Source organism: Heterodontus francisci, chromosome 5 (genome assembly GCF_036365525.1).
Source record: "Heterodontus francisci isolate sHetFra1 chromosome 5, sHetFra1.hap1, whole genome shotgun sequence".
Classification (NCBI taxonomy): Eukaryota; Metazoa; Chordata; class Chondrichthyes; order Heterodontiformes; family Heterodontidae; genus Heterodontus; species Heterodontus francisci.
The window spans coordinates 131,554,525-131,581,829 of NC_090375.1; the positions used below are offsets into that span (position 1 = coordinate 131,554,525).

Below are 27,305 nucleotides of genomic sequence, written 5' to 3' on the forward strand. Positions count from 1 at the left end.
AAACTAAAACTAATATTAATGAATCAATCAAGTCTTATTTCATATTTGATTGATTTGGATTAAATTAAAATAAAAGCTTATTCTGGGCGGCTTTCTGTTTCCCTGCGCTCTCTACTGATTGTGACGTCACTGTGAGGTCACTTTTCGATTTTTTCTCCCGCTCTGCTCCTGCTGCTCTATCTCTGGCCTCTAACCTTTTGGCAATCTTCATCAATCCAAACTGCCTCTTCAACTGTCTATCCCACCACCACCACCACAACCACACCCCACCACCCTTTTTACCTGGCTCTCTACCTGCTTAAAAACTGTTAATCTCTAACAACTTCCACTTCTGATGAAAGATCATTGACCTGTAAAGTTAACTTTGTTTCTCTCTCCACACATCTGGCCAGACCTGCTGAGTATTCCCAGCACTTTCTATTTTTATTTCAGATTTCCAGCATCTACAATATTTTGCTTTCAATTTTGTGGATCGGCTGCCTGTTATACTCCGTGATATACAGGCTTATCTGCAATGCCAGACCCTTGGTCCCAAGGTACAAGTGACCAGCATAATTCAGAAACTTGCAAAATCTGAACAAAAAATAAATCACAGAATCTCATTATCAACATTCTTATTATCTGCCTTCCTAATTTCTTGCCAGAATCTTTGTGAGACAAAGCCTAGCAGAAACATCACCTCTTTCACAGCCCAATAATGTTTCTTTTGTTAATTCTATTTTGTGACCAGTGTGGACACGATGGGCCGAATGGCCTCCTTCAGCACTGTAATGGTTCTGTGATTCTGATTCCTTTCCTTGGAGAATAAAACGAGCATGCCATGCTTCTTTTGCAATATGATTATATTTGTCTTCATTAACAGTGCCTAGGGTCTAGAACATCATATGTATAAGACAAAATGCGGAGATTCTTGGTTAACTGCCAGCTTCCGTTATTCATTGTGGGAATCCCCTCCGTTATGCTGCACAAGATCAGTTCCACTATACATCCAGTTAACTGTATAATTTTGTATAATCAGGTACCACATTACAGTGAACTTAAAGTAACAACAATATGACAGTTTAAATGTTGCGAAGTTATCTATTACTATTAAAAGTGTACAATAAAATGTTAACATTTCATTACAATTATATTAACACCTATATGTCAGAGACCATTTTCAGATTTGAAGCTGTACTGAAACAGTCATAAAGATCATTATGAGTTATTCCCAAAGGTAGTTGATTTTTGGCAGACTCAGTCTACTTCTAACGACCAAATAATATGCTTTAATGTGAAACATACTTGCTGTCAAGCCCCTATTCAAGAAAGGAGGGAGACAGAAGGCAGGAAACTATAGGCCAGTTAGACTAACATCTGTCATTGGGAAAATGTTGGAATCTATTGTTAAGGAAGTAGTACAGGACATTTAGAAAATCATAATGCAATTAGACAGAGTCAACAAGGTTTGATGAAAGGGAAATTGTGTTTGACAAATTTATTAGAGTTCTTTGAGGATGTAACAAGCAGGTTAAATAAAGGGGAACCAATAAATGTGGTGCATTTGGATTTCCAAAAGGCATTCGATAAGGTGTCACATAAAAGGTTACTACACAAAATAAAAGCTCATGGTGTTGGGAATAATATATTAGCATGGATAGAGGATTAGTTAACTGACAGGAAAAAGAGAGTCGGATAAATGGGCCATTTTCATGTTGGCAAACTATAACTGGTGGAGTGTCACAGGAATCAGTGCTGAGGCCTCAATTATTTACTATCTACATTAATGACCTGGATGAAGGAACAGAGCGTATTGTAGACAAATTTGCTGACAATACAAAGATAGGTGGGAAAGAAAGTTGTGAGGACTCAAAGGGCCGAGTTTTCAAAGCCCGCTGAGTGCAGGTCTGGAGGCTAGCATGATTTAAAGATTGCATTCTCAGAGGTCAGCGCTGGGACACACCACCTCCGGAACGCAAAGCTATTTTTAAAGGGACGCAGGCAGCAAGGGAATGGGTTGGGTGCACGCTTCCAATTAATTGCCTGATGAGCTCAATGAAGAGATTATTAACAGGCTTGTCAGCAGCACTTTCTAATTTTCAAAGGCTGGGAACATGGAGGACGCCATGGGAGAATATGACAGGGTGTTCAAGACGTGAACACAGCGGGGGGCCATGAGGGCTATGGGAAGGCCTGATTAAAAACTGCCCCGAAAAAAAGCTCAGCTGCTTCAAAAGTGCCACAGAATGACCACTGCTGCAGCTACAAGACTTCCTTTTTTCAATGATGAGTAGCAGGAAATCGGAGAGGACATGAGACCACTGGCATCACTTGGGAATCTAGGGTTGGAAGTGGAAGGCCTGGTGAATGCACAAAGCCCAGTGAGGGAGTTCAGATGGGAACAGGCTACTCTGACGTTGGATAGAGCAACCAGGATAAGTTGCGGCAGATACAACCTTCTGGACAGCAGGAGGCCAGAGGAGAACAGCTGGGAGCAGGGGGTGCTGCAAGGGGACGACGATGCTACTCAAAACATTGGGTGCACAGCCCGAGTCAGTTACCTACAAATGACAGAGCGCCAGTGCCGTACACGGTCTCAGACCGATGTGCTCTGATCCACAATGATCTGAGGTGTCAAGGCCTCCATGGCAGTCCCTTACCTGCAGCCGTCAAAGCCTCCATCGCCCTACATTTCTATTCAACTGTGTCATTCCAGGGATCAGCTGTGGTCCTAGGTGGCATTTTGCAGTCGGCAACTCATCATGCCATCAGGTAGGTCATGGATGCCCTTTTCAGGAGGGTAGTGACTACATCCACTTTGACACAGATGGGCCTGTGCAGGCACAGAGGGCATTGGGTTCAGCCTCCACCCGTGGATTCCGCCAGGTGCAGGGCATCATTGCTTGCGCCCATATGGCCATCAAAGCACCCAGTGACTGGCCAGTGAGATCCATCAACAGGAAAGTCCGCTCTCTCAATGTCCAAATGGATCACAACCACAACAAGAGCTTCCTTCATGTGTGCGCTCACTTTCCTGGCAGCTGCCAAGATTCCTTCATCCTCCGTCAGTATAGCCTGCCTCAGATCTTCAGTCCATCGCCGAAGGTGTGTAGATGAATCCAAGGGGACAAGGGAAATCTCCTGAAGAGATGGCTACTAATCCCTCTACGGGAGCCCCAGACAGAGGCACAGAGGTGAAACAACCAATGCCACCTGCTCAGCAGGCCAACCACTGAACAGGCCATCAGGCCTGTGAAGATGTGATTCTGGTGCCTGGATCAGTTGGGTGATACCCTCCAACATCCCCCTGCTAGGGTCTTGGTCATTGTGGTGGTCTGCTGTGCTCTCGATAACACGACTCTCCAGGCAGGTGTGGATCTTAAGGACAGTGAGGCTCTGGAAGGAGACAGTTCAAAGGGGGGAGGAGCAGGAAGTAAGAAACGAGGAGGAAGAGGGGGCAGAGGGGGATAACTGAACAGAGAAGTGCCCCTGCTCCACGACAAGGTGGCCTCCTCCTGCCACCATCCGGGAAGAGGACCTCCCTCTTCCCCCTCATGGCCTCCAGCATGAGATCCAGGTTGGCATCAATGAAGTGAGGATCCGCCCTGCCCTAGTGCCAGGCCTCCCGCTCCCCTGTGATATTTCACTTCTCCCTGGTGCTGTGGAAGGCAGATCTCTCCCTCAGGACAACCAGCTGCCTCAGTGGTGGCTGCTGTAGGAGTGTACATGAGCCCCACCCTTGATCTGACCCACTCCCATTTTCAATTCCACTGGCTCTAAGTGGACAGGAAACCTGTCTCCATACCAATTAGAGGATTACACTTTTGAAAATTGCAATCTGAATCAGTTTTCCACAGCAGGCAAGCTTCTGACCCCAAACCAGAGCCGGTTCCTGTTTCCTGCCTCCATAATGAAAATCCAGCCCAGAGAGCTTTTTTTTAATTCATTCATGGGATGCGGGCATCACTGGCTAGGACAGCATTTATTGCCCATCCCTAATTGCCCTTGAGAAGGTGGTGGTGAGCCGCCTTCTTGAACCACTGCAGTCCATGTGGTGTAGGTACACCCACAGTGCTGTTAGGAAGGGAGTTCCAGGATTTTGACCCAGCGACAGTGAAGGAACGGCAATATAGCTCCACGTCAGGATGGTATGTGGCTTGGAGGGGAACTTGCAGGTGGTGGTGGTCCCATGCATTTGCTGCCCTTGTCCTTCAATGTGGTGGAGGACATGGGTTTGGAAGGTGCTGTCTAAGGAGCCTTGGTGCGTTGCTGCAGTGCATCTTGGTACACACTGCTTCCACTGTGCGTCAGTGGTGGAGGCAGTGAATGTTTTGTAGTTAGGGTGTCAATCAAGCGGGCTGCTTTGTCCTGGATGTTGTTGGAGCTGCACCCATCCAGGCAAGTGGAGAGTATTCCATCACACTCCTGACTTGCACCTTGTAGATGGTGGACAGGCTTTGGGGAGTCAGGAGGTGAGTTACTCGCTGCAGCATTCCTAGCCTCTGACCTGCCCTTGTAGCCATTGTATTTATGTGGCTGCTCCAGTTCAGTTTCTGGTCAATAGTGACCCCCAGGATGTTGATAGTGGGGGATTCAGCGATGGTAATGCCATTGAATGTCAAGGGGAGATGGTGAGATTCTCTCTTGCTGGAAATCGTTATTGACTGGCACTTGTGTGGCAAGAATGTTACTTGCCAGTTATCAGCCCAAGTCTGGATATTGTCCAGCTCTTGCTGCATTTCTACATGGACTGCTGCAGTATCTGAGGAGTCACGAATGGTGCTGAATATTGTGCAATCATCAGCGAACATCCCCACTTCTGACCTTATGATTGAAGGAAGGCCATTGATGGAAGCAGCTGAAGTTGGTTGGACCTAGGACACTACCCTGAGGGACTCCTGCAATGATGTCCTGGAGCTGAGATGATTGTCATCCAACAACCACAACCATCATTCTTCGTGCTAGGTATGACTCTAACCAGCGTAGAGTTTTCCCACGATTCCCATTGACTCCAGTTTTCCTAGGGCTTCTTGATGCCATACTCAGTCAAATGCTTCCTTGATGGCAAGGGCAGTCACTTTCACCTCACCTCTTGCATTCAGCTCTTTTGTCCATGTTTGAATCAAGGCTGTAATGAGGTCAGGAGCTGAATGGCCCTGGCGGAACCCAAACTGAGCGTCACCATGCAGGTTATTGCTAAGCAAGTGCCGCTTAATAGCACTGTCGACGGCACTTTCCATCACGTTACTGATGATCAAGAGTAGATTGATGGGGCAGTAATTGGCCGGGTTAGATTTGTCCTGCTTTTTGTGTACAGGACATACCTGGGCAATTTTCCACATTGCAGGGTACATGCCAGTGTTGTAGCTGTACTGGAGCAGCTCAGCTAGGGGTGCAGCAAGTTCTGGAGCAAGGGGCTTCAGTACTATTGCCAGAATGTTGTCAGGGCCCATAGCCATTGCAGTAACCAGTGCCTTCAGTTGCTTCTTGATAACACGTGGAGTGAATCAAATTGGCTGAAGACTGGCATCTGTGATGCTGGGGACCTCAGGAGGGGCCAAGACGGATCATCCACTCGGCACTTCTGGCTGAAGATTGTTGCAAATGCTTCAGCCTTATCTTTTGCACTGAAGTGCTGGGCTCCCCATCATTGAGGATGGGGATATTTGTGGAGCCACCTCCTCCAGTTAGTAGTTTAATTGTCCTTCACCATTCATGACTGGATGTGGCAGGACTGCAGAGCTTAGATCTGATCCGTTGGTTGTGGGATTGCTTAGCCCAGTCTATCGCATGCTGCTTTCGCTGTTTGACATGCAAGTAGTCCTGTGTTGTAGCTTCACCAGGCTGACACCTTATTTTAGGTATGCCAGGTACTGCTCCTGGCATGCCCTCCTGCACATTTCAATGAACCAGGGTTGGTCCCCCGGCTTGACGGTAATGGTAGAGTGGGGGATATGCCAGGCCATGAGGTCATAGATTGTGGTTGAATACAATTCTGCTGCTGCTGATGGCCCACAGCGCCTCATGGGTGCCCAGTTTTGAGTTGTTAGATCTGTTCAAAGTCTATCCCATTTAGCACGGTGATAGTGCCACACAACACGATAGAGGGTATCCTCAATGTGAAGACCGGATTTCATCTCCACAAAGACTGTGCAGTGGTCACTCCTACCAATAATGTCATGGACAGATGCATCTGCGACAGGCAGATTGGTGAGGATGAGGTCAAGTATGTTTTTCCCTCTTGTTGGTTCCCTCACCACTTGCTGCAGATCCAGTCTAGCAGCTTATGCCTTTTAGGACTTGGCCAGCTTGGTCAGTAGTGGTGCTACTGTGATTAACATTGAAGTCCCCCACCCAGAGTACATTCTGCGCCCTTGCCACACTCAGTGCTTCCTCTAATTCAACATGGAGGAGTACTGATTCATCAGCTGAGGGGGGGGGGGGTGGTGGGTAGATGGTAATCAGCAGGAGGTTTTCTTGTCCATGTTTGACCTGATGCCATGAGATTTCATGGGGTCTAGAATCGATGTTGAGGACTGAAAGGGCAACTACCTCCTGACTGTATACGACTGTGTCACCACCTCTGCTGGGAAGACCTGTCGGTGGGACATGACATACCAGGGGATAGTGATGGCAGTGTCTGGGACTTTGTCAGATATGATTCCATGAGTATGACTATGTCAGGCTGTTGCTTGACTAGTCTGTGGGACTCCCCCAACTTTGGCACAAGCCCCCAAATGTTAGTAAGGAGGACTTTGCAGGGTCGATAGGGCTGGGTTTGCCGTTGACATTTCCAGTGCCTAGGTCGATGCCGGGAGGTCCGTCCGGTTTCATTCCTTATTGACTCTGTAGCCATTTCCTACGCCATTTCAGGGGATATTAAGAGTCAACCACATTGCTGTGGGTCTGGTGTCACATGTTGGCCAGACCAGGTAAGGACAGCAGATTTCCTTCCCTAAAGGAAATTCGTGAACCAGATGGGTTTTTACAAATTGAAAATAGTTTCATGGCCATCATTAGACTAACTTTTAATTCCAGATTTATTAATTGAATTCTAATTCCACCTTCTGCCGTGGTGGGATTCGAACCCATGTCCCCAGAGTCATTCCACCATTGAAACCAGCAGAAGTAGGAAAAATACCTGAATTGGTCACGTCGTTAGACATGAAGGGCTGCTGAAAATGATAAGTGAAGGTAGAATGGAGGGTACAAGACAAGGAGGAAGGAAGAGACTAGCAATGCTAGATATGGTGATGAAAGGACAATATGAGCATCTAAAGGGCCACAGACAGGCAGATGTAGAATGGGGCAAGAACCTGCCGAAAGGCAGAACACCAAAGTAGAAGAAGAATACTTGCATTGGAGGCAGTTCAGAGAAGGTTCACTCAGTTGATTCCTGGGATAAAGGCGTGGTCTTATGAAAAAAATTTTGAGCAGGTTGTGCCTATTGGAGTTTAGAAGAATGAGAGGCGATCTTCTTGAAACATATAAGATTCTGAGGGGGCTTGACAGGGTAGATGCTGAGTGGATCTTTCCCCTCGTGGGGGAATCTCGATCTAGGGGGCACAGTTTCAGAATAAGGGCTCTTCCACTTAAGACAGAAATAAGGAGGAATTTCTTTCCTCGGAGGGTCGTTAGTCTTTGGAATTCTCTTCCCAGAGAGCAGCGGAGGCTGAGTCATTGAATATATTCTAGGCTGAGTTAGACAAGATTTTTCATCTACAAGGAGTCAAGGGTCACTCACGAGAGGGGGGCAAACAGGAAAGTGGAGTTGAAGCCAAGATCAGATCATCCATGATCGAGGGGCCAAATGGTCTACTCCTACTCCTTATATACTTTTGTTCTTGAGATCACCCTGTGCCATAATTAATTCCCTGGTGGTTGTCAGATTTCAAAGCCATGACCAATGGTTCTGTTGTGCCTCTTGCGAGGAAGGACAAGCAGATCACCTGCTCTGAGACTTCTGCCAAAAATGCTTTCAAACTTGCTGGAAAGTGCGCGAGACTCTGTGTGAAAATGCCTGGTCTCCATGATACTTCTTTTTGTTACTAAGGACTGTACAAGCAACCTTACCGTATGAGGGATTGTGGGTATAATCTGCTTCTTTTCAATGCATAAGATGGATGTGTTGGAACACCAGAAAATTGCAACATCTATTATTTTCACTACATGGGATTGACTAAATCCTTTTAACTAAATTCAATATTGACGGTATGAGAGCTATTCAATGCTAAGACTGTCCCCAAAGCTTGGCTCCTTCACCATGATCTGTATCTTACCCCAAGTGGATGGTCCGAATATGTTTCTGGATCCCTGCAGATGTGCTAAGCACCTTTGCACAATTCTTCCACAAACATTTGAACATAACTTTCATGGAGTTCTGTAAAATAAAACAGATTAAACATTTCCTTGTCATTCAAAATCTGCCATCCTGGGATCTAACCTTGTAAAATGACCCAAATAAGTGGTGTGGTTGAGGGAGACAAAAGCAGAAGTTTGCAGAAGGATTGAGGGGCCAAGGATTTTTTTTTTGAGGCTCAAGGTGTTAGTTACAGATTTTAACAGGAGACAAACAGTACATGAGAAGGGGTAGCTATTTATATGTCAACTAGCATGGGGCCAGGAAGGGAAGTTGGGTGGTCAGCAGTTTATTGGAAACTGAATCAAGGGCGGGCAGGGGGACAGAATCGCGGACAAAAGGGGTGATAGCAGAGAAATTAGAGAAAGATGTGGGTTCAGGGCGAGGGTTGAGTAGCTTGGGAGGGAGGTGTGGCTTTCCCACAAAGGTTTTTTGGCTTTTCCTGCTCTCACCCCAAACTGGAAAAGTTCATCAACTTTGCTTCCAATTTCCAACCTTCTCTCACCTTCACATGGTCCATCTCTGATACTTCCCTTCCCTTCCTCGATTTCTCTGTCTCCATCTCTGGGGATAGACTGTCCACTAGTATTTATTATAAGCCCACCGACTCCCACAGCTACCTTGACTACACTTCTTCACATCCTGCCTCCTGTAAGGATTCTATTCATTCCCCCAGTTTCTCCATCTCCAACGCATCTGTTCTGATGGTGCTACCTTCCACAACAGCACCTCTGATATGTCTTCCCTTTTCCTCAACCAAGGATTTCCCCACACTGTGGCTGACAGGGCCCTCGACTGTGTCTGACCCATTTCCCACACTCTGCCTTCACCCCTTCCCCTCCCTCCCAGAACCATGACAGGTTTCCCCTTGTCCTCACTTTCCACCCCACCAGCCTCCACATCCAAAGGATCATCCTCTGTCATTTCTGCCAACTACAGCGTGATGCCACCACCAAATACATCTTCCCCTCCCTTCCTATTAGGCACGCTACAGCCTTCTGGGCTCAATAATGAGTTCAATAATTTCAGACCATGAGCCCCATTACTTTTTGTTTGCTAAATAATTTTTATTTTATTTTTTTTACATATTTTCTTTTTACATTTTTTTAAGCCATGTGCTAGTCTTAAACTTATTTTTCATGTTTTTTGCTTTTGTACAGAGCTCTTCATTATTTTGCCATTAGCACTCTCTCTGAACTCGTGCTTTGTCTTTCGCTACAACTATTTGGCACTCCATTTGCATTCTGTTCCATGACATCTCTGTCATTTAATCTCTCCCACTCCATCCTATCACAGTCCTTCCTTCTTGTTCTTCTTCCCCCCTCCCCCCTTTCACTTACTCAAAGATTGTTACATTTCTAACTTTTGCCAGTTCTGATGAAAGGTCACAGACCTGAAACATTAACTCTGTTTCTCTCTACACAGATGCTGCCAGATCTGCTGAGCATTTCCAATACTTTCTGTTCTCATTTCAGAGTTCCAACATCCACAGTATTTTGCTCTTATTTTAGTGCATTTATTGAGCACCTTTAACATAAAAAGACACTTAAAACAGGCGTAAAGAAAGAAATGGATGCCACACCAATGAAGGAGGAGTGATCAAAAGCTTCGACAAGGGATGAGTTTTAGAGGGGGCCTTAATGGGGGGAGAGGGAGGTGGAGAGATGTTTTGGGAGGGAATTCCAAAAAGTGAAACCCAATAGGTGAAAGGCACAGCTGCCAATGGTAGAGAATAGAAAATGGAGGGGATACACAATAGGTTGGAGTCAGAGAAATGGAGATTTGGGTAGGGTTCTAGCGTCGCAGGAGATTACAGAGATAGGGAGGGGTAAGATCATGAAGGGATTTAAACACAAGGGTAAGAATTTTAAATTTAATGTTTAGGAAACTGGGTGTCAATGCAGGTCAAGAAGACAAGGGTGACTGGTAACAGTGATTTGGTACAGGATAGGATATGGACAACAGAGCTTTAAATAAGTACAGGTTTACAGAGGGTGGAGAATGGGAGTCCTGGAGAGCATTGTAGTAGTCGAGTCTAGATATGACAAAGGTCTAGATGAGGATTTAATTGATATATGGGCTGAGGTAAAGGTGGAGGAAAGTTGGGGGGATGTTATGGAGGTGGTAGTAGGTGGTCTTTGTGATGGACAGAGTATGAGTTCAGGTCAGGTTTGAATAGGACAGCGAGGTAGCAAGCAGTCTGTTCAACTTGAGATAGCAGCTATGAGGAGCATGGAGTCGGTAGTGTAGGTTGAGAGTTTGAGGTGGGGTCTGAAGATGATTGTTTTGGATTTCAAAGATAATTACAGCACAGGAACAGGCCCTTCGGCCCTCCAAGCCTGCGCCGATCCAGATCCTCTCTCTAAACATGTCGCCTATTTTCTAAGGTTCTGTATCTCTTTTCTTCCTGCCCATTCATGTATCTGTCTAGATACATCTTAAAAGACTCCATCGTGCCCGCATCTACCACCTCAGCTGGCAATGCGTTCCAGGTGCCCACCACCCTCTGCGTAAAGAACTTTCCACGCATATCCCCCCTAAACTTTTCCCCTTTCACTTTGAACTCGTGTCCTCTAGTAATTGAAACCCCCACTCTGGGAAAAAGCCTCTTGCTATCCACCCTGTCTATACCTCTCATGATTTTGTACACCTCAATCAGGTCCCCCCTCAACCTCCGTCTTTCTAATGAAAATAATCCTAATCTGCTCAACCTCTCTTCATAGCTAGCGCCCTCCATACCAGGCAACATCCTGGTGAACCTCCTCTGCACCCTCTCCAAATCATCCACATCCTTTTGATAATGTGGCGACCAGAACTGTACGCAGTATTCCAAATGTGGCCGAACCAAAGTCCTATACAACTGTAACATGACCTGCCAACTCTTGTACTCAATGCCCCGTCCGATGAAGGAAAGCATGCCGTATGCCTTCTTGACCACTCTATTTACCTGCGTTGCCACCTTCAGGGAACAGTGGACCTGAACACCCAAATCTCTCTGGACATCAATTTTCCCCAGGACTTTTCCATTTACTGTATAGTTCACTCTTGAATTGGATCTTCCAAAATGCATCACCTCGCATTTGCCCTGATTGAACTCCATCTGCCATTTCTCTGCCCAACTCTCCAATCTATCTATATTCTGCTGTATTCTCTGACAGTCCCCTTCACTATCTGCTACTCCACCAATCTTAGTGTCGTCTGCAAATTTGCTAATCAGTCCACCTATACTTTCCTCCAAATCATTAATGTATATCACAAACAACAGTGGTCCCAGCACGGATCCCTGTGGAACACCACTGGTCACACGTCTCCATTTTGAGAAACTCCCTTCTACTGCTACTCTCTGTCTCCTGTTGCCCAGCCAGTTCTTTATCCATCTAGCTAGTACACCTTGGACCCCAAGCGCCTTCACTTTCTCCATCAGCCTGCCATGGGGAACCTTATCAAACGCCTTACTGAAGTCCATGTATATGACATCGACAGCCCTTCCCTCATCAATCAACTTTGTCACTTCCTCAAAGAATTCTATTAAGTTGGTAAGACATGACCTTCCCTGCACAAAACCATGTTGCCTATCACTGATGAGCCCATTTTCTTCCAAATGGGAATAGATCCTATCCCTCAGTATCTTCTCCAGCAGCTTCCCTACCACTGACGTCAGGCTCACCGGTCTATAATTACCTGGATTATCCCTGCTACCCTTCTTAAACAAGGGGACAACATTAGCAATTCTCCAGTCCTCCGGGACCTCACCCGTGTTTAAGGATGCTGCAAAGATATCTGTTAAGGCCCCAGCTATTTCCTCTCTCGCTTCCCTCAGTAACCTGGGATAGATCCCATCCGGACCTGGGGACTTGTCCACCTTAATGCCCTTTAGAATACCCAACACTTCCTCCCTCCTTATGCCGACTTGACCTAGAGTAATCAAACATCTGTTCCTAACCTCAACATCCGTCATGTCCCTCTCCTCGGTGAATACCGATGCAAAGTACTCGTTTAGAATCTCACCCATTTTCTCTGAGTCCAAGCATAACATTCCTCCTTTGTCCTTTAGTGGGCCAATCCTTTCTCTAGTTACCCTCTTTCTCCTTATATATGAATAAAAGGCTTTGGGATTTTCCTTAACCCTGTTTGCTAAAGATATTTCATGACCCCTTTTAGCCCTCTTAATTCCTCGTTTCAGATTGGTCCTACATTCCCGATATTCTTTCAAAGCTTCGTCTTTCATCAGCCGCCTAGACCTTATGTATGCTTCCTTTTTCCTCTTAGCTAGTCTCACAATTTCACCTGTCATCCATGGTTCCCTAATCTTGCCATTTCTATCCCTCATTTTCACAGGAACATGTCTCTCCTGCACGCTAATCAACCTCTCTTTAAAAGCCTCCCACATATCACATGTGGATTTACCTTCAAACAGCTGCTCCCAATCTACATTTCCCAGCTCCTGCCGAATTTTGGTATAGTTGGCCTTCCCCCAATTTAGCACTCTTCCTTTAGGACCACTCTCGTCTTTGTCCATGAGTATTTTAAAGCTTACGGAATTGTGATCACTATTCCCAAAGTAGTCCCCTACGGAAACTTCAACAACCTGGCCGGGCTCATTCCCCAACACCAGGTCCAGTATGGCCCCTTCCCGAGTTGGACTATTTACATACTGCTCTAGAAAACCCTCCTGGATGCTCCTTACAAATTCTGCTCCATCTGGACCTCTAACACTAAGCGAATCCCAGTCAATGTTGGGAAAATTAAAATCTCCTATCACCACCACCCTGTTGCTCCTACATCTTTCCATAATCTGTTTACATATTTGTACCTCTATCTCACGCTCGCTGTTGGGAGGCCTGTAGTACAGCCCCAACATTGTTACCGCACCCTTCCTATTTCTGAGTTCTGTCCATATTGCCTCACTGCTCGAGTCCTCCATAGTGCCCTCCTTCAGCACAGCTGTGATATCCTCTTTGACCAGTAATGCAACTCCTCCACCCCTTTTACCTCCCTCTCTATCCCGCCTGAAGCATCGATATCCTGGGATATTTAGTTGCCAATCATGCCCTTCCCTCAACCAAGTCTCAGTAATAGCAATAACATCATACTCCCAGGTACTAATCCAAGCCCTAAGTTCATCTGCCTTACCTACTACACTTCTTGCATTAAAACAAATGCACCTCAGACCACCAGTCCCTTTATATTCATCATCTGCTCCCTGCCTGCTCTTCCCCTTAGTCACACTGACTTCATTATCTATTTCCTAATACTTAGCTGGAGAAACGTGGGCTGACCCAAGATCAATTGTCAAACAAGCATTCTGACAGAACAGTGGACAGGCCAAGAGGTGATGGAGACGTACAATTGGGTACCAACAGTGTACATATGGAAGTCGACCCCATGTTCCTGGATAGTGTTAACAAGAAACACATAGACATTACATCCCAGAAATAGGGCTTTCATAGCCCATGTTGGTGTTCTATCAGTACCTCTGGTAGTGTCTGCCAATGCCTCACGAGCCACTCTGTTAAGAAGGTGCTCCTGTCCTCTGTCTTAAATCTCTTACATTTAATTTTACATCTATGTCTCCTCAGTCTAGACCTCCCAATCACTGGAAACAATGTTTCTATCTAATTTGTCCCATCCTTTAATAATTTTAATCATCTCTATAAAATCCCCTTTTAATCACCTCTGTTCCAATGAAAACAGCCCCCAAATTTTTCTATTCTCTTTCTGTATTTCTATTCGCACATACCAGGCAGCATCCTCGTGAATATGTGCTGTAATCCTCTCTATCGTCCCAACAACCTTCCCGTAGTGTGGAACACAAAACTGCAAATTGTATTCCAACTTGATCTTACTAAGGTTTTATTTAGATTCACCTTTACTCTTGTGACAAAACTGAGTATTCCATTAGCTGTTTTATTGACTTATCCACTTGAGGTGCTGCTTTTAACATCTTATAAAGCTAAACCGCCAAATCCCTCTTTGTTTCCACATCACTCAGCTTTTCCAGTCACATTCTTTTTGCTAAATTGTACCACCCACATTTACTGGGATTGAATTCCACTGCCACTTGCCCCCCACCCCATGCTACCTGATTGTAGATGATGAAGAGGAGGAAGCCAAGGATAGATCTTTGGAGGCCCTCAAAGTGGTGGTGTTCGAATAGGAAAATAAGCCATTGTATAGATACCCGGCTACGGCTGGAGAGGAACCAAATGCAGGCAGTCCTGCTGAGTTGGACAATGGAAGAGAGGCTCTGGAGGGTAACAGTATGGTTGTGTCAAGACTGCAGAGGTTGAGGAAGGCGAGTCTGATAATGCACCACAGTTACAGTCACACAGAATGTCAGGATAATCTCAGTAACATGGGAGGGAGATCTGACTGGGGAGAGATTCAAACAACATGTTGTGGGAGAGATGGACACAGATTCGGGAGCAACCTGTTCAAATATTTTGGAAAGAAAAGGTTGGAGATTAGGTGGTAGTTTGCAAGACAGAGGAAGATGAGTGAGAGGAAGAACTGGGAACTACATCTGAGGTAACTTAAACATACCTTTCTTTTCCTCGGTATGGGCTCATCAAACAACAGGTTACTGGACTCTGCCTCGTCAATGCTGTCATCTGGCTGAATAGCTGCACGGAAAGGTTTGAAGCTGTCGGCCAATAAGGGTGGCGATGGGGTAGATGGATTTGACTGATCACTTGGGGCACCCCAGCTCCAGTTGCCACTGCTGCTGTAGCTCGATGACATGTTAGCTCCTTCCTTCCAAGAACCGTTCTGATCTGTTACACAAAATTGAACAGAAATTCTCATTCAACAGAAGCATCATTTATAACATACAGGACATTGCATACATTCCAGTAATCTTGTGATATTTGTTTCACCTGGGAGGTAAAGTGATGGAGCCGATAGGCTGACTGTTCTAGACATGCCTGGTTTTCAACTTCTCCCCCACCCACTCTCCATTTTCCTGTCCTCTTTCTCATCTATCTCCCACTCTGGTCCTCTATCCCTGCTCCTCGCCTTCTGCTTCTTGCCCACTGTGAAAGAACCATTGAAAACCACAGAAAAATTACAGCACAGGATGAGGCCATTCAGCCCATCGTGTCCGTGCCCGTGCCCATTATACCCCCTACCCACTGTGAAGAAAATGAGCCCAGACCCAATGCTACCCACCTCTTTTTGCACCCACTGCCATTGTCCCCTCTTATTCTCCTCTCTGGTCTCCCTTTCTCCATCCACATCTCCCTATCCCTCCTTCACCTTCTTCCGTATGCTTGCTCCCCTGCTTGGTTCCAATTGTCTCCTATCTTCTAACACTGCTTGACATGAATGCTGCACTTGATTTTGATTTCCCAGTGGCTAAATTGATAGGCCCAAAAGTGGGCACGGGGATCATGATGCACAATTAACCCATGCCTGTTGATCACGATGCAGGCAACACGCCAACTTCGTGCTGCCTACTCATTTCAATGACTTCAGAGTCCAGCCAGCACTAACCGCATTGTCGACTGCCTGGACACATCATCAATAGTCCAATATTGTGAGTGGCCAGCGCCACTTAAAACTAGCCTGTGCTGCTTAATGTTAGCTTGCACCTCTTAAAGGGGAGGTGCATTGTGGCTGGAGCAGGTGCTGGCAGTCATTCAGGAAGTGACTCTGACCTGGGAAATACTGAAGAATGACTACAACATGGGAGAGAGTGGACTGCAAGGTTTCAAGATGCTGCACTGAAGGCCTTGTTGGAGGAGATGCAAAGGAGGAGAGATATCCTGTATAAGCAGGGGACCAAGTGGCCCTTCAGACACATGCTCAAAAGGTAATGGGAGCAGATAGCCATGAAGGTCAATGCCAAGAATCAAGTGCAGCAGACCTGGATGCAGTGCCGCAAGAGGTTCAATGACCTCACACAAGTGGTCAAGCTCAGTGAATGCATCTTCAAATGCTACATCCTACTAACTGAACCACCACCCTCAAATATTGTTCAATTCACCACACACCCATCACTCACCTACCCCTATTAATTAAGACTCATACCTGATGCAGCATGCATTGTTAAGGGTAAATCATGTTTAACTAATTTGACTGCATTTTTTGATGAGGTAACAGAGATTGTTGATGAGGGTAATGCGGTTGATGTGGTGTACATGGACTTCTAAAAGGCGTTTGACAAAGTGCCACATAACAGGCTTGAAAAGATGAAGTCCCTGGAATAAAAGGGACAGTGGCAACAAGGATACGAAGTTGGCTGAGTGACGGTGGTGATCATTTGTTTTTCGGACTGGAGTAAAGTATACAGTGGGGTTTCCCAGGGGTTGGTATGAGGACATTGCTTTTCTTGATTTATATTAGTGAACCAGACTTGGGTGTGCAGGGCACAATTTCCAAATTTGAAGACGACACAAAACTTGAAAGTATTGTAAACTGTGAGGAGGATAGTGGTAGACTTCAAGAGGACATAGACAGGCTGGTGGAATGGGTGGACATATGGCAGATGTAATTTAATGCAGAAAATTGTGAAGTAATACATTTTGGTAGGAAGAATGAGGAGAGGCAATATAAAATAAAGAATACAATTCTAAAGGGGGGATCCTGGGCTTTATAAATAGAGACATAGAGTACAAAAGGAAGGAAATTATGGTGAACCTTTATAAAACACTGGTTCAGCCTCAGCTTTTTTAAAATTTAGTTGTTCATGGGTTGTGGGCATCGCTGGCTAGGCCAGCATTTATTGCCCATCTCTAATTGCCCTTGAGAAGGTGGTGGTGAGCTGCCTTCTTGAACTGCTGCAGTCCTTGTGGTGTAGGTACACCCACAGTGCTGTTAGAAAGGGAGTTCCAGGATTTTGACCCAGTGACAGTGAAGGAACAACGATATAGTTCAGAGTCAGGATGGTGTGTGGTTTGGAGGGGAACTTGCAAGTGGTGGCGTTTCAATGCATCTGCTGCCCTTGTCCTTCTAGGTGGTAGAGGTCACAGGTTTGGAAGGTGCTGTTGAAGGAGCCTTGGTGAGTTGCTGAAATGCATCTTATAGATGGTACACATTGCTGCCCCTGTGCGTTAGCGGTGAAGGGAGTGAATGATGAAGGTGGTGGATGGGGTGCCAATCAAGTGGGCTGCTTTGTCCTGGATGGTGTCGAGCTTCTTGTGGAGAGTATTTCATCTTGACTTGTGCCTCGTAGATGGTTGACAGGCTTTCGGGAGTCAGGAGTTGAGTTACTCACGACAGAATTCCAGGTCTCTGACCTGCTCTTGTAGCCAAGGTATTTATGTGGTTGCTCCAGTTCAGTTTCTGGTCAATGGTAACCCCCAAGATGTTGATGATGGGGATTCAGCAATGGTAATGCAATTGAACATCAAGGGGAGATGGTTAGATTCTCCCTTGTTTGGGATGGTCATTGCCTGGTACTTGTGTGGTGTGAATATTACTTGCCACTTATCAGTCCGATCCTGGATGTTGTCCAGGTCTTGCTTCATGCGGGCACGAACTGCTTCATTATCTGAGGGGATATGAATGGCACTGAACATCAGTGATCATCAGCAAACATCCCCACTTATAACCTGATGTTGCAGGGAAGGTCATTGATGAAGCAGCTGAAGATGGTTGGGCCTAGGACACCACCCGAAGGAATTCCTGCAGTGATGTCCTAGGATTGAGATGATTAACCTCCAACAATCTCAACCATCTTCCTTTGCACTAGGTGCAGGAAATTTTCTCTGCGATTCTCATCGACTCCAGTTTTGCTAGGTCTTCTTGATGCCACACTCGGTCAAATGCTGCCATGATGTCAAGGGCAGTCACTCTCACCTCACCTCTGGAGTCCACCTCTTTTGTCCATATTTGGACCAAGGCTGTAATAAGGTCAGGAGCTGAGAGGCCCTGGCAGAACCCAAACTGAGCGCCAGTGAGCAGGTTATTGCTAAGCAAGTGCCGCTTGATAGCACTGTCGACAACACCTTCAATCACTTTGCTGATGATAAAGAGTAGACTGATGGGGCGGTAATTGGCTGGGTTGGACCTGTCCTGCTTTTTGTGTACAGGACATGCCTGGGCAATTTTCCATATTGCTGGGTAGATGCCAGTGTTGTAGTTGTACTAGAATAGCTTGGCTAGGGGCGCAGCAAGTTCTGGAGCACAAGTCTTCAGTACTGTTCCCGGAATGTTGTCAGGGCCCATAGCCTTTGCAGTATCCAGTGCCTTCAGCCGTTTCTTGATATCACATGGAGTGAATCGAATTGGCTGAAGACTGGCATCTGTGATGCTGCGGATCTTAGGAGGAGGCTGAAATGGATCATCCACTTGGCACTTCTGGCTGATGATTGTTGCAAGCGCTTCAGCCTTGTCTTTTGCACTGATTTGCTGGGCTCCCCCATCTTTGAAGATGGAATATTTGTGGAGCCACTTCCTCCTGTTAGTAGCTTGATTGTCCATCATCATTCACTACTGAATGTGGCAGGACTGCAGAGCTTAGATCTGATCCATTGGTTGTGGGATTGCTTAGCCCTGTCTATCGCATGCTGCTTTCGCTGTTTGATATGCAAGTAGTCCTGTGTTGTTGCTTCATCAGGCTGACACCTGATGTCAGGTATGCCAGGTGCTGCTCCTGGCATGCCCTCCTGCACTTTTTATTGAACCAGGGTTGGTCTGATGGTATTGGTAGAGTGGAGGATATGTGTCCAATTATTGGCACCAAACTTTGGGAAGGATATGAAGACATTAGAGAGGGTGCAGAAAAAATTAATGAAAATGGTTCCGGGGATGAGAAACTTCAGTTACTTGAACAGATTGTGAAGCTGGGGCTGTTCTCCTTAGAGGTTGAGAGGAGATTTGATAGATGTGTTAAAAATCATGAGGGATCTGGACAGAGTAGCTCGGGAGAAACCGTTCCCAAATGTGGAAGGGTTGAGAACGAGAGGGCACCGATTTAAGGTGATTCACAGAAGAACCAGAGGTGACAAGAGGAGAAACATTTTTATCCAGCGAGTGGTTAAGATCTAGAATGAACTGCCTGAAGTGCGGTGGAGACAGATTCAATTGTGACCTTCAAAAGGAAATTGGATAATTATCTGAAGAGAAAAATTTGCAGGGCTACAGGGAAAAGGCTGAGTTGCTCTTGCAGAGAGCAGGCATGGACATGATGGGCCGAATGGCCTCCTTCTGTACTGTAACCATTCTATGACTCTACATCACCCATAAAGATTGCACTACACTCACTGACACACTTTTCTCTCTTATAGAACAAAATGGCACACAACCAGAGGAAACAGGAGCTAACCAGAGGGGCACAGACATGGCTGCTGTCCTAATCCCCATGGAGGAGGTACTGTTGGTCATCATTGGGATGGCCATTGTTGAGTTTGTGGCCAGCAGTGGGGCTGAAATCGTCAAAGATGACCTCATACCTAATCTCCCTTCTCACAATCCTCCTCCCCTTTATCCCACACTCTCTTCTGATTTACAAGCTGCAGATAGTGTAGGCATGCAGCCTCTTATTTTCCCCTCTCCACACTACAACCTTACCCTTGTGCCTTTGTCCTTTCAGATACTCAAGAGGTACAACCTGCCCAGGCTGTGGAAGAACAGCAAGACAATGATGGTTAAGATGCACCATCAGTCGATTACACACTCGCAGCCACCAGTTCAGATACTGACACTGCATGTAATTTAGAGGATGGCATAGAAGTGGGATCTGCACATGGTGAGTCACTGGGCACAAGTGTGCTGCAGCCAGGGCAGGAGACAAAGATAGCATGAGTGCCAGCTTGCCAGCAGGTGAGGTTGCACACAAGTTTTGCTGCAGAGGATTCAGATGAGCACTTCGATGGGGCAGCCTACAAAAGAAGACTGATGGTATGCACACAAAATGCTTGGTGCATTGGGAAGCCTGCCAGAAAGCCTGTGGTCAATGATAAGGAGCATGGAGGAGTCTAGCACAAACCTGGCACAGGGCTTTGTGTAAAACCTGCAGCACATCCTTTCCAACATGGAAGTGGTGGCCAACTCCATGGACACATTTGTGCACCCAACCATGGTGCTACCTCTGATAGCCGATGTCACAACTTCCACTGCGCCACAAGCAGCAACCATCTAAGGTCTGTTATTGTGCAAGGTCAGGTTGCTGCCATGTGTGGGAAAGAGGGTTCACATTGCTTGCATATCTTGATATGGGCTGTTTTTGAGATCAGTACACAATGAGTTAAAACAGCTTTCTGCTGAACATGAGATGCACTATGAGAGTGGACCTGATGCAAGGATGAGAAATGGATGGAATGTGTATAAGTCATTCATCCATGTCTTTGATGGTCTCGGATGTTCACTGTAATAAAACGATTGGAGAAGCTTGACTGGGCTAAATAACCATAACAGAATGACTAGGAGAGATTGAGAGGGGTTAAGTGCATCTTGTTGTCATTCTGTTGTCACGTTATGTACCTTTGATGTACAGTGATTTACTTGTAGCATGCATGAAATGTAGAGATCAAAGGTAGAATTATGTAAGAGTTGTGAATGAACCACGGTATGCTGTACTCATGCTAGATTGCGTAGTGTGATGTGCCTGAATACTCATGTCAGATTGTGTAATATAAGCTCATTAAAGACCCTTGCACTCATGCTGGAACCGTGTGGTATGAAGTGCCTGAGAGCACATATTGGATAGTGTAGTGTGGTGTCTCATCAATCAAGACCTGATTCAGTATTGTGTTACAACCAGGTGGGAAAGAGGTCTAGGGTTCCCTTTCAGCCTTCATCTGGTTTTACTGTAACAGGGTTTAATTTTAACACACCATGCTTTTAGCTCCCCCTTGGTGAATCCTTGTTCACCGCTTTCCAATTATAAGGCAAAGAAACCAGCACAAACAGGCTTTCTTAGGTTTAAAGAAGAAAAGTTGAAATTTATTAAACTTAAATTCTAATTCGGTTAACGCCTAAGGATACACGATGCACCCACGTTAGCATGCATACGCGATACACACATGCAAACAGAGACAGAAAAGAGCAGAAGAAAAATAAAGTGGAAAAATCTGAACCAATATCTGAGGAGTTGTTCCGGTTCTTCGAGCTCACTATAAAGTCCATGATTGTAGATCTTGCCTTTCATTGGGGCCCAATATTCTTCTTAAACCTTGTTCGCTGTAGGAGACTTTTCTCTCTTGGGGTTCATGTGTCTTCAGTGGATTCAGAGGCTTGTGAGAAAGAGATGGGAGCAGACAGGAGAGATCTTCTCAGTCCAGGAGCAAACAGACTTTCTGCCCAAACTGTTTGTACAAATTCAAAAAACTCAAGTCGCCCAGCAGGTTAGTCATGTGACTAACTGGTTTGACCATGTCCATTTGTGCATTCGGCCATCTTAGCAGTCAACCTGAAATGCGAGCTCCCCCATCTTCAACGTCTAATGATCAAAAGTCTATTGTGAGTTGAATGTCAGGGAATGGCTGCTTTGTCCTTCCAAACACTGTCTGTTAATATGCAAATGTCTTTTCCAGCCACAGCTGATCTGTTTAACAAGCCTTCTTCACTCCAGTAACAGTTTAGAATCAATGTTCATGACAAAATTAATGTGTCTCAGTCTTGGCAGGTGGGGGTCTAGCTTGACAATTGTTTCAACTGATGCCTGTACTCGACTGTTTAAAGTAACAAAATGAATTAGAAAAAGAAAGCAGTCTCAATACCATGCAAGCTCAGATTGCTGCTATCAGGATGGTGGATTACAATGTGCAAAAGGGCTGTCGGGCTCTCAAAGCAGTCCAGCAATCTGCCCTCCACCAGATTACTACATTTGTTGAGATGCCGCCCAGTGAAGTGATAGAAGCTCCATGGAGCATGTACCTGCTGTCCTCTCTCAGGAAGACAACATTTGTCCTTCCAAGCTGCCACACTGCCATTGCCCTTTTTATTGCCTGACAGCCAACCAGCCCAGACTGCTACCATTCATGCCAAGCGGATGCAGTCCACAGCCGGGCCTTCTAGGCTCAGAGCTACTCGAAGTCATCTTCCAAGGCCATCTGAAGTTTTCTCCACCAGCCATGCTACAGCCACAGGGGTAACATTGTATAGGAGCACTAGGACAAACAGAGACACACAGAAGACAGGAGGGAATGCAAGGATGACCACTGCCTTATGCATCCGTTGTGGCTCAGTTGACAGCATTCTTACCTCCAAGTCAGAAGGCTGTGGTTTCAAGTCCCTCTCTAGGACTTGAGCACAAAGATCAAGGCTGATACTTGAGTGCTGCTGTCTTTCAGACGAGCTGTTAAACTGAGGCTCTGTCTGCTCTCTCAGGTTTGTGTAAAAGATCCCATGGCACCATTTTGAAGAAGAGTGGGGAAGTTATCCCTGGTATTCTGACCAATATTTGTTCCTCAATCAACATCATAAAAACGGATTATCTGGTCATCATCACATTGCTGTCTGTGGGATGTTGATGTGTGAAAATTAGCTGCTGTGTTTCACGCATTACAACAGTGAACACTCTTCACTGCAAAGCACTGTAAAATCTGGTGGTCATGAAGGGCGCTTTATAAATGCAAGTCTTTCTTTCCTTTACATGCAACATAATGCAATTTCATTTATAACTTTTGGTTTGGAATGTTTATTTTCTGGTGACTTTCATTATTGTATTGTGGCCAATTGGATGATGTAATGGTCAGTGACAGAGGACAGTATGGTGTGGGACTGTTGCAGTTACTGATATCTCACTTGGATGAGTTCTTTACTGACAGCCTGGTGAGAAAGGGGCTATCTAGATGGCCTGTTCTTTCTCCTCCTCTATATGCTCCAGTTCCTCAGCTGCTCGCTGTATAGTTGGTGGTAAGGACTGTCTACTCATGATGGCAAGCTTATGCAGCATGCAGGAGATCGCTATGAATCTTGACACTTGCTCTGCAAGCTCTGAAGGGCTCTTCCAGTTCGGTTCAGGTAATGGAAACGTTGCTTCAGTATGTCAATGGTTTGCTCTATTTCATGTGGCAGCATGGATTTCATTGTATACAAGCTGCCACATGTGCATGGGTTGCACACAGGAGTCATCAGCAATGTGGTCAGCCCTTGGTGCCCAGTAGTCACCTTTTGGTTTGCTGTGGTGGCTCAAATGCAGCTGTGACAGTGAACAGCCGCAGAATGAAGGCATAATGACTGCTGTCATGATACTGGGTACTGACCTATATGATTCACTGCGTGTGGTCACACGCCAGCTGAACATTGAGTGTGTGGAATCCCTTTCAGTCCCAGTATAGGGCCCGTAATTCAATGTGCATGCAATATACAGCACCTTGCACCATGAGGAAGCGTGCAATCCTAGCAAAGCCACGTGCTCACTCCACCTGCTTCTCTCCAGGAATAATGAATGAAATGTATTCAATTCTCTTTGACAGAAAGCCTCAGTGACAGAATCAGAATCACAGAATCGTTACAGTGCAGAAGGAGGCCATTCGGCCCATCGTATCTGCACTGGCTCTCTGAAAGAAAATTACCTCAGTTCCATTCACCCGCCTTTCCCCATAACCTTGCACATTCTTGCTTTTCATATAACTGTCTAATTCCTTTTTGAATGCTTCAATTGAACCGGCCTCCACCACATTCTCAGGCAGCGCATTCCAGACCTTAACCACTCGCTGCGTGAAAAAGTTTTTCCTCATGTCACTTTTGCTTCTCTTATCAAATATTTTAAATCTGTGACCTCTCGTTCTTGATCCTTTCACGAGTGGGAACAGTTTCTCTCTATCTACTCTGTCCAGACCTCTCATGATTTTGAATACCTTGATCAAATCACCTCTTAGCCTCCCTTACATAACATTGGACAGCAAACTGCATGTTGCAAATATCTCTAGCTCCAGCTAGAACAAGTCAGATGTATAAAGTTAATCGCCACAGTCACCTTCATTGCCACGGTCACCTTCACAGCCACTGGCAATGTGGTCACAATGGGCCTGCAGCACAAAAAGTCTTTAATTTGGCACTTAATAGGTAATCTCACACATATCAGGTTTGAGAGTGAAAGCACAGAGTGGCACAGTGGTGCAGTGGTTAGCACCGCAGCCTCACAGCTCCAGCGACCCGGGTTCAATTCTGGGTACTGCCTGTGTGGAGTTTGCAAGTTCTCCCTGTGTCGGCGTGGGTTTCCTCTGGGTGCTCCGGTTTCCTCCCACATGCCAAAGACTTGCAGGTTGATAGGTAAATTGGCCATTATAAATTGCCCCTAGTATCGGTAGGTGGTAGGGAAATATAGGGACAGGTGGGGATGTGGTAGGAATATGGAATTAGTGTTCTTTCTTTTGGGCCTCCTTATCTCGAGAGACAATGGATACGCGCCTGGAGGTGGTCAGTGGTTTGTGAAGCAGCGCCTGGAGTGGCTATAAAGGCCAATTCTGGAGTGACAGGCTCTTCCACAGGTGCTGCAGAGAAATTTGTTTGTCGGGGCTGTTGCACAGTTGGCTCTCCCCTTGCGCCTCTGTCTTTTTTCCTGCCAACTACTAAGTCTCTTCGACTTGCCACAATTTAGCCCTGTCTTTATGGCTGCCCGCCAGCTCTGGAATTAGTGTAGGATTAGTATAAATATGGGTGGTTGATGGTCGGCACAGACTCGGTGAGCCGAAGGGCCTGTTTCAGTGCTGTATCTCTAAACTAAAACACATTTTTGGGGTGGCCTGGAGATGCTTGATGCTGATTCAGCACATTTAAAAGTAATAACATTGATAAGTAGAAAACTTCCCTTAATTTTGCAGGAAATTAAAAAATATACATTCTATATAGATTTAAAGACATGGTCACCCCTGAGAGTGGCCTAGTCAGCAGCCTGATGAATTCAAATTGAAGATAGTTACAGAATTACCCTTGCAAATCGTGGTTCAGTGGTAGCACACTTGCCTGTTACTCAGATGGTTGTGGGTTCAAGTCCCACACCAGAGACCTGAACATAAAATCAAGGCTGACACTCCAGTGCAGTACTGAGAGAGTTGCCATGATGGAAGTACCATCATTTGGTTGAGATGGTAAACTGAGGCCTGTCTGCCCTCTCAGGTGGATGTGAAAGATCCTGTGCCACTATTTTGAAGGAGAGCAGGGGAATTTTCCTTGGTGTCCTGGTCAATATTTATCCCTTAGCCAGCATAAAGAAACAGATAATCTGATTAGTATCATAGTGCTGTCTGTGGGATCTTGTTGTGTGCAAATTGGATGACATGATTCCCTGCATTACAACAGTAACTGCATTTCAAAAGTACTTCATTGGCTGTGCAGAACTTTGGGATGTCCAGAAGCTGTGAAAGGCACTATATCAATGCAAGCTCTTTCTTTCTTTGCTACATCCTGAGACTGACCTAATCAGCAGTTCAATGAATCGAGCATTAAAGATATTGGCTGGGATTTGTGGTCAGTAGCGAAGGGGCAGCACTCGCCGTTGACCTAAAAAAAAAGCTGGCAACGAGGATGTAACAGGTTTACAGCATCAATTTCTTCTAATCCAACATCATTTTAAATCTGGTGCCATCTATAGAGACTCTATGGCATCCAGCAACAGTGAAGTCGTCAAGCAGACTGGTCAACCAATCACACTGAAGAATTCTCACAGACAGCAAACCAGGAAGTAAAAAGCACGGATTTTTTAATCATTTTGCAGAAAGCAAAATAAAGATTGGGACGAAGATAAAATATCATACACAAACTTTAAAAAATAAAACAAATACTACCTTTTGTTATTTTAAAAATCACGAAATTTTAAATAGTATTGAGGAAATGACACACCACACTTCTAAAATTAGTTTTTCAGGCCCAGAGAGGTTATTCAGCAGCAATTATGACTTAGCACACTGTTAAAAATTCAGTTACTCCTGACAGAATATGGCTTGGCTTGAAAACAGGATGTTGTATTTTTGGTGGAATTAGATTTCACGGCTGAAAACCTACAGTGCCATTTTAAAAGTCATTTGAGACTGATTTTCATTATTTTATCTTCCTAGCTGTCTCAAGACAGACGAGTTAACATTATTTCTCAACACTACAGCACTATCCAAGCCTAATCAGTAGAGGGCAAAAACATTCAATTTTCAGACTGTGATTCTCAAATTTGGGACTGGGGAGGGGAAATTCAGCGTTAGAATAACCATTGACAAACCTAAAAACCTTGTACAGTACCCATTATCATCAAATGTTTAATCCCTTTTTAGCTAAAATGTTACATAATTTCTTGTAATATGATTTCTCTCTTCCACAAAATTTCACTTTACGTCGCAAAGGTGGTTTGTTATGCTCTGGAAGTATTTTAAAACATCTGCAAAAAAATAAGCATATACATTAATAGCTTTTCCAACTATAACATATGTAACCCATCTAGAAGAATATATTAATGTTAGATTCTTTACTGTGTCACTGTATTTAATATATTAGAAGAAATGACTTTATAATTGAATACACAAAAACTGAAATCTACATTATAGTATAATCTTTACAGAATTATTCTGATATATTTCTCAACTGACTGCTGATTTCAATGGAATGAAAATCGACAGGTTCTATAATGGACGGGCAGTTCACTCTGCCAGATTACTGCCCAGTGAATGGCAAAAAACCATGGCAGCCTGGGCGTGCTGACATTTGCAAAGCTAAGTTGCTCTCAGTTATGCAAACATTTAGAAGTAAATCAAATGCAATATGGAAAAAAAGTAAGAATGTCACGCTATTATTTACAACAGGTTGCCGGTCAATTTTACTGATTCAAGTATGTGTAAATTATTGTATTGTCACAACTGACTGCACCATATCTGAAGATCTAAAGTTTTATGTCAGTGTTGTTTCTCTCTCTCTCTCGCCATATATAAATGTTTAACAAATTCAAAGATTAATTATTATTTAAAACTGTAGTATTCATCCTATCAATAATCTACAAATCTAGCCTAAAATAGTTCTGCCACTACTGCAATATATTAACTAGTGTGTTCATGTTCCAACAAAGCTGCCAGTAGCCAACTAAGAAAGTATAATT

General features: G+C 45.1%; 1 protein-coding gene across 3 annotated transcripts in view; it reads right to left on the minus strand.

The window, feature by feature from the left end:
- znf704 (zinc finger protein 704) overlaps positions 1 to 27,305 on the minus strand; it is a 253,873-nt gene that overhangs the window by 68,708 nt on the left and 157,860 nt on the right. For all 3 annotated transcript variants that reach the window (XM_068032099.1, XM_068032098.1, XM_068032100.1), the window contains exons 4-5: positions 14,882 to 15,111; positions 8,259 to 8,359 (exon numbers count right to left, since the gene is read on the minus strand). In XM_068032099.1, the coding sequence (XP_067888200.1) occupies positions 8,259 to 8,359; positions 14,882 to 15,111 (331 nt within the window). The remainder of the gene's footprint in view (positions 1 to 8,258; positions 8,360 to 14,881; positions 15,112 to 27,305) is intronic.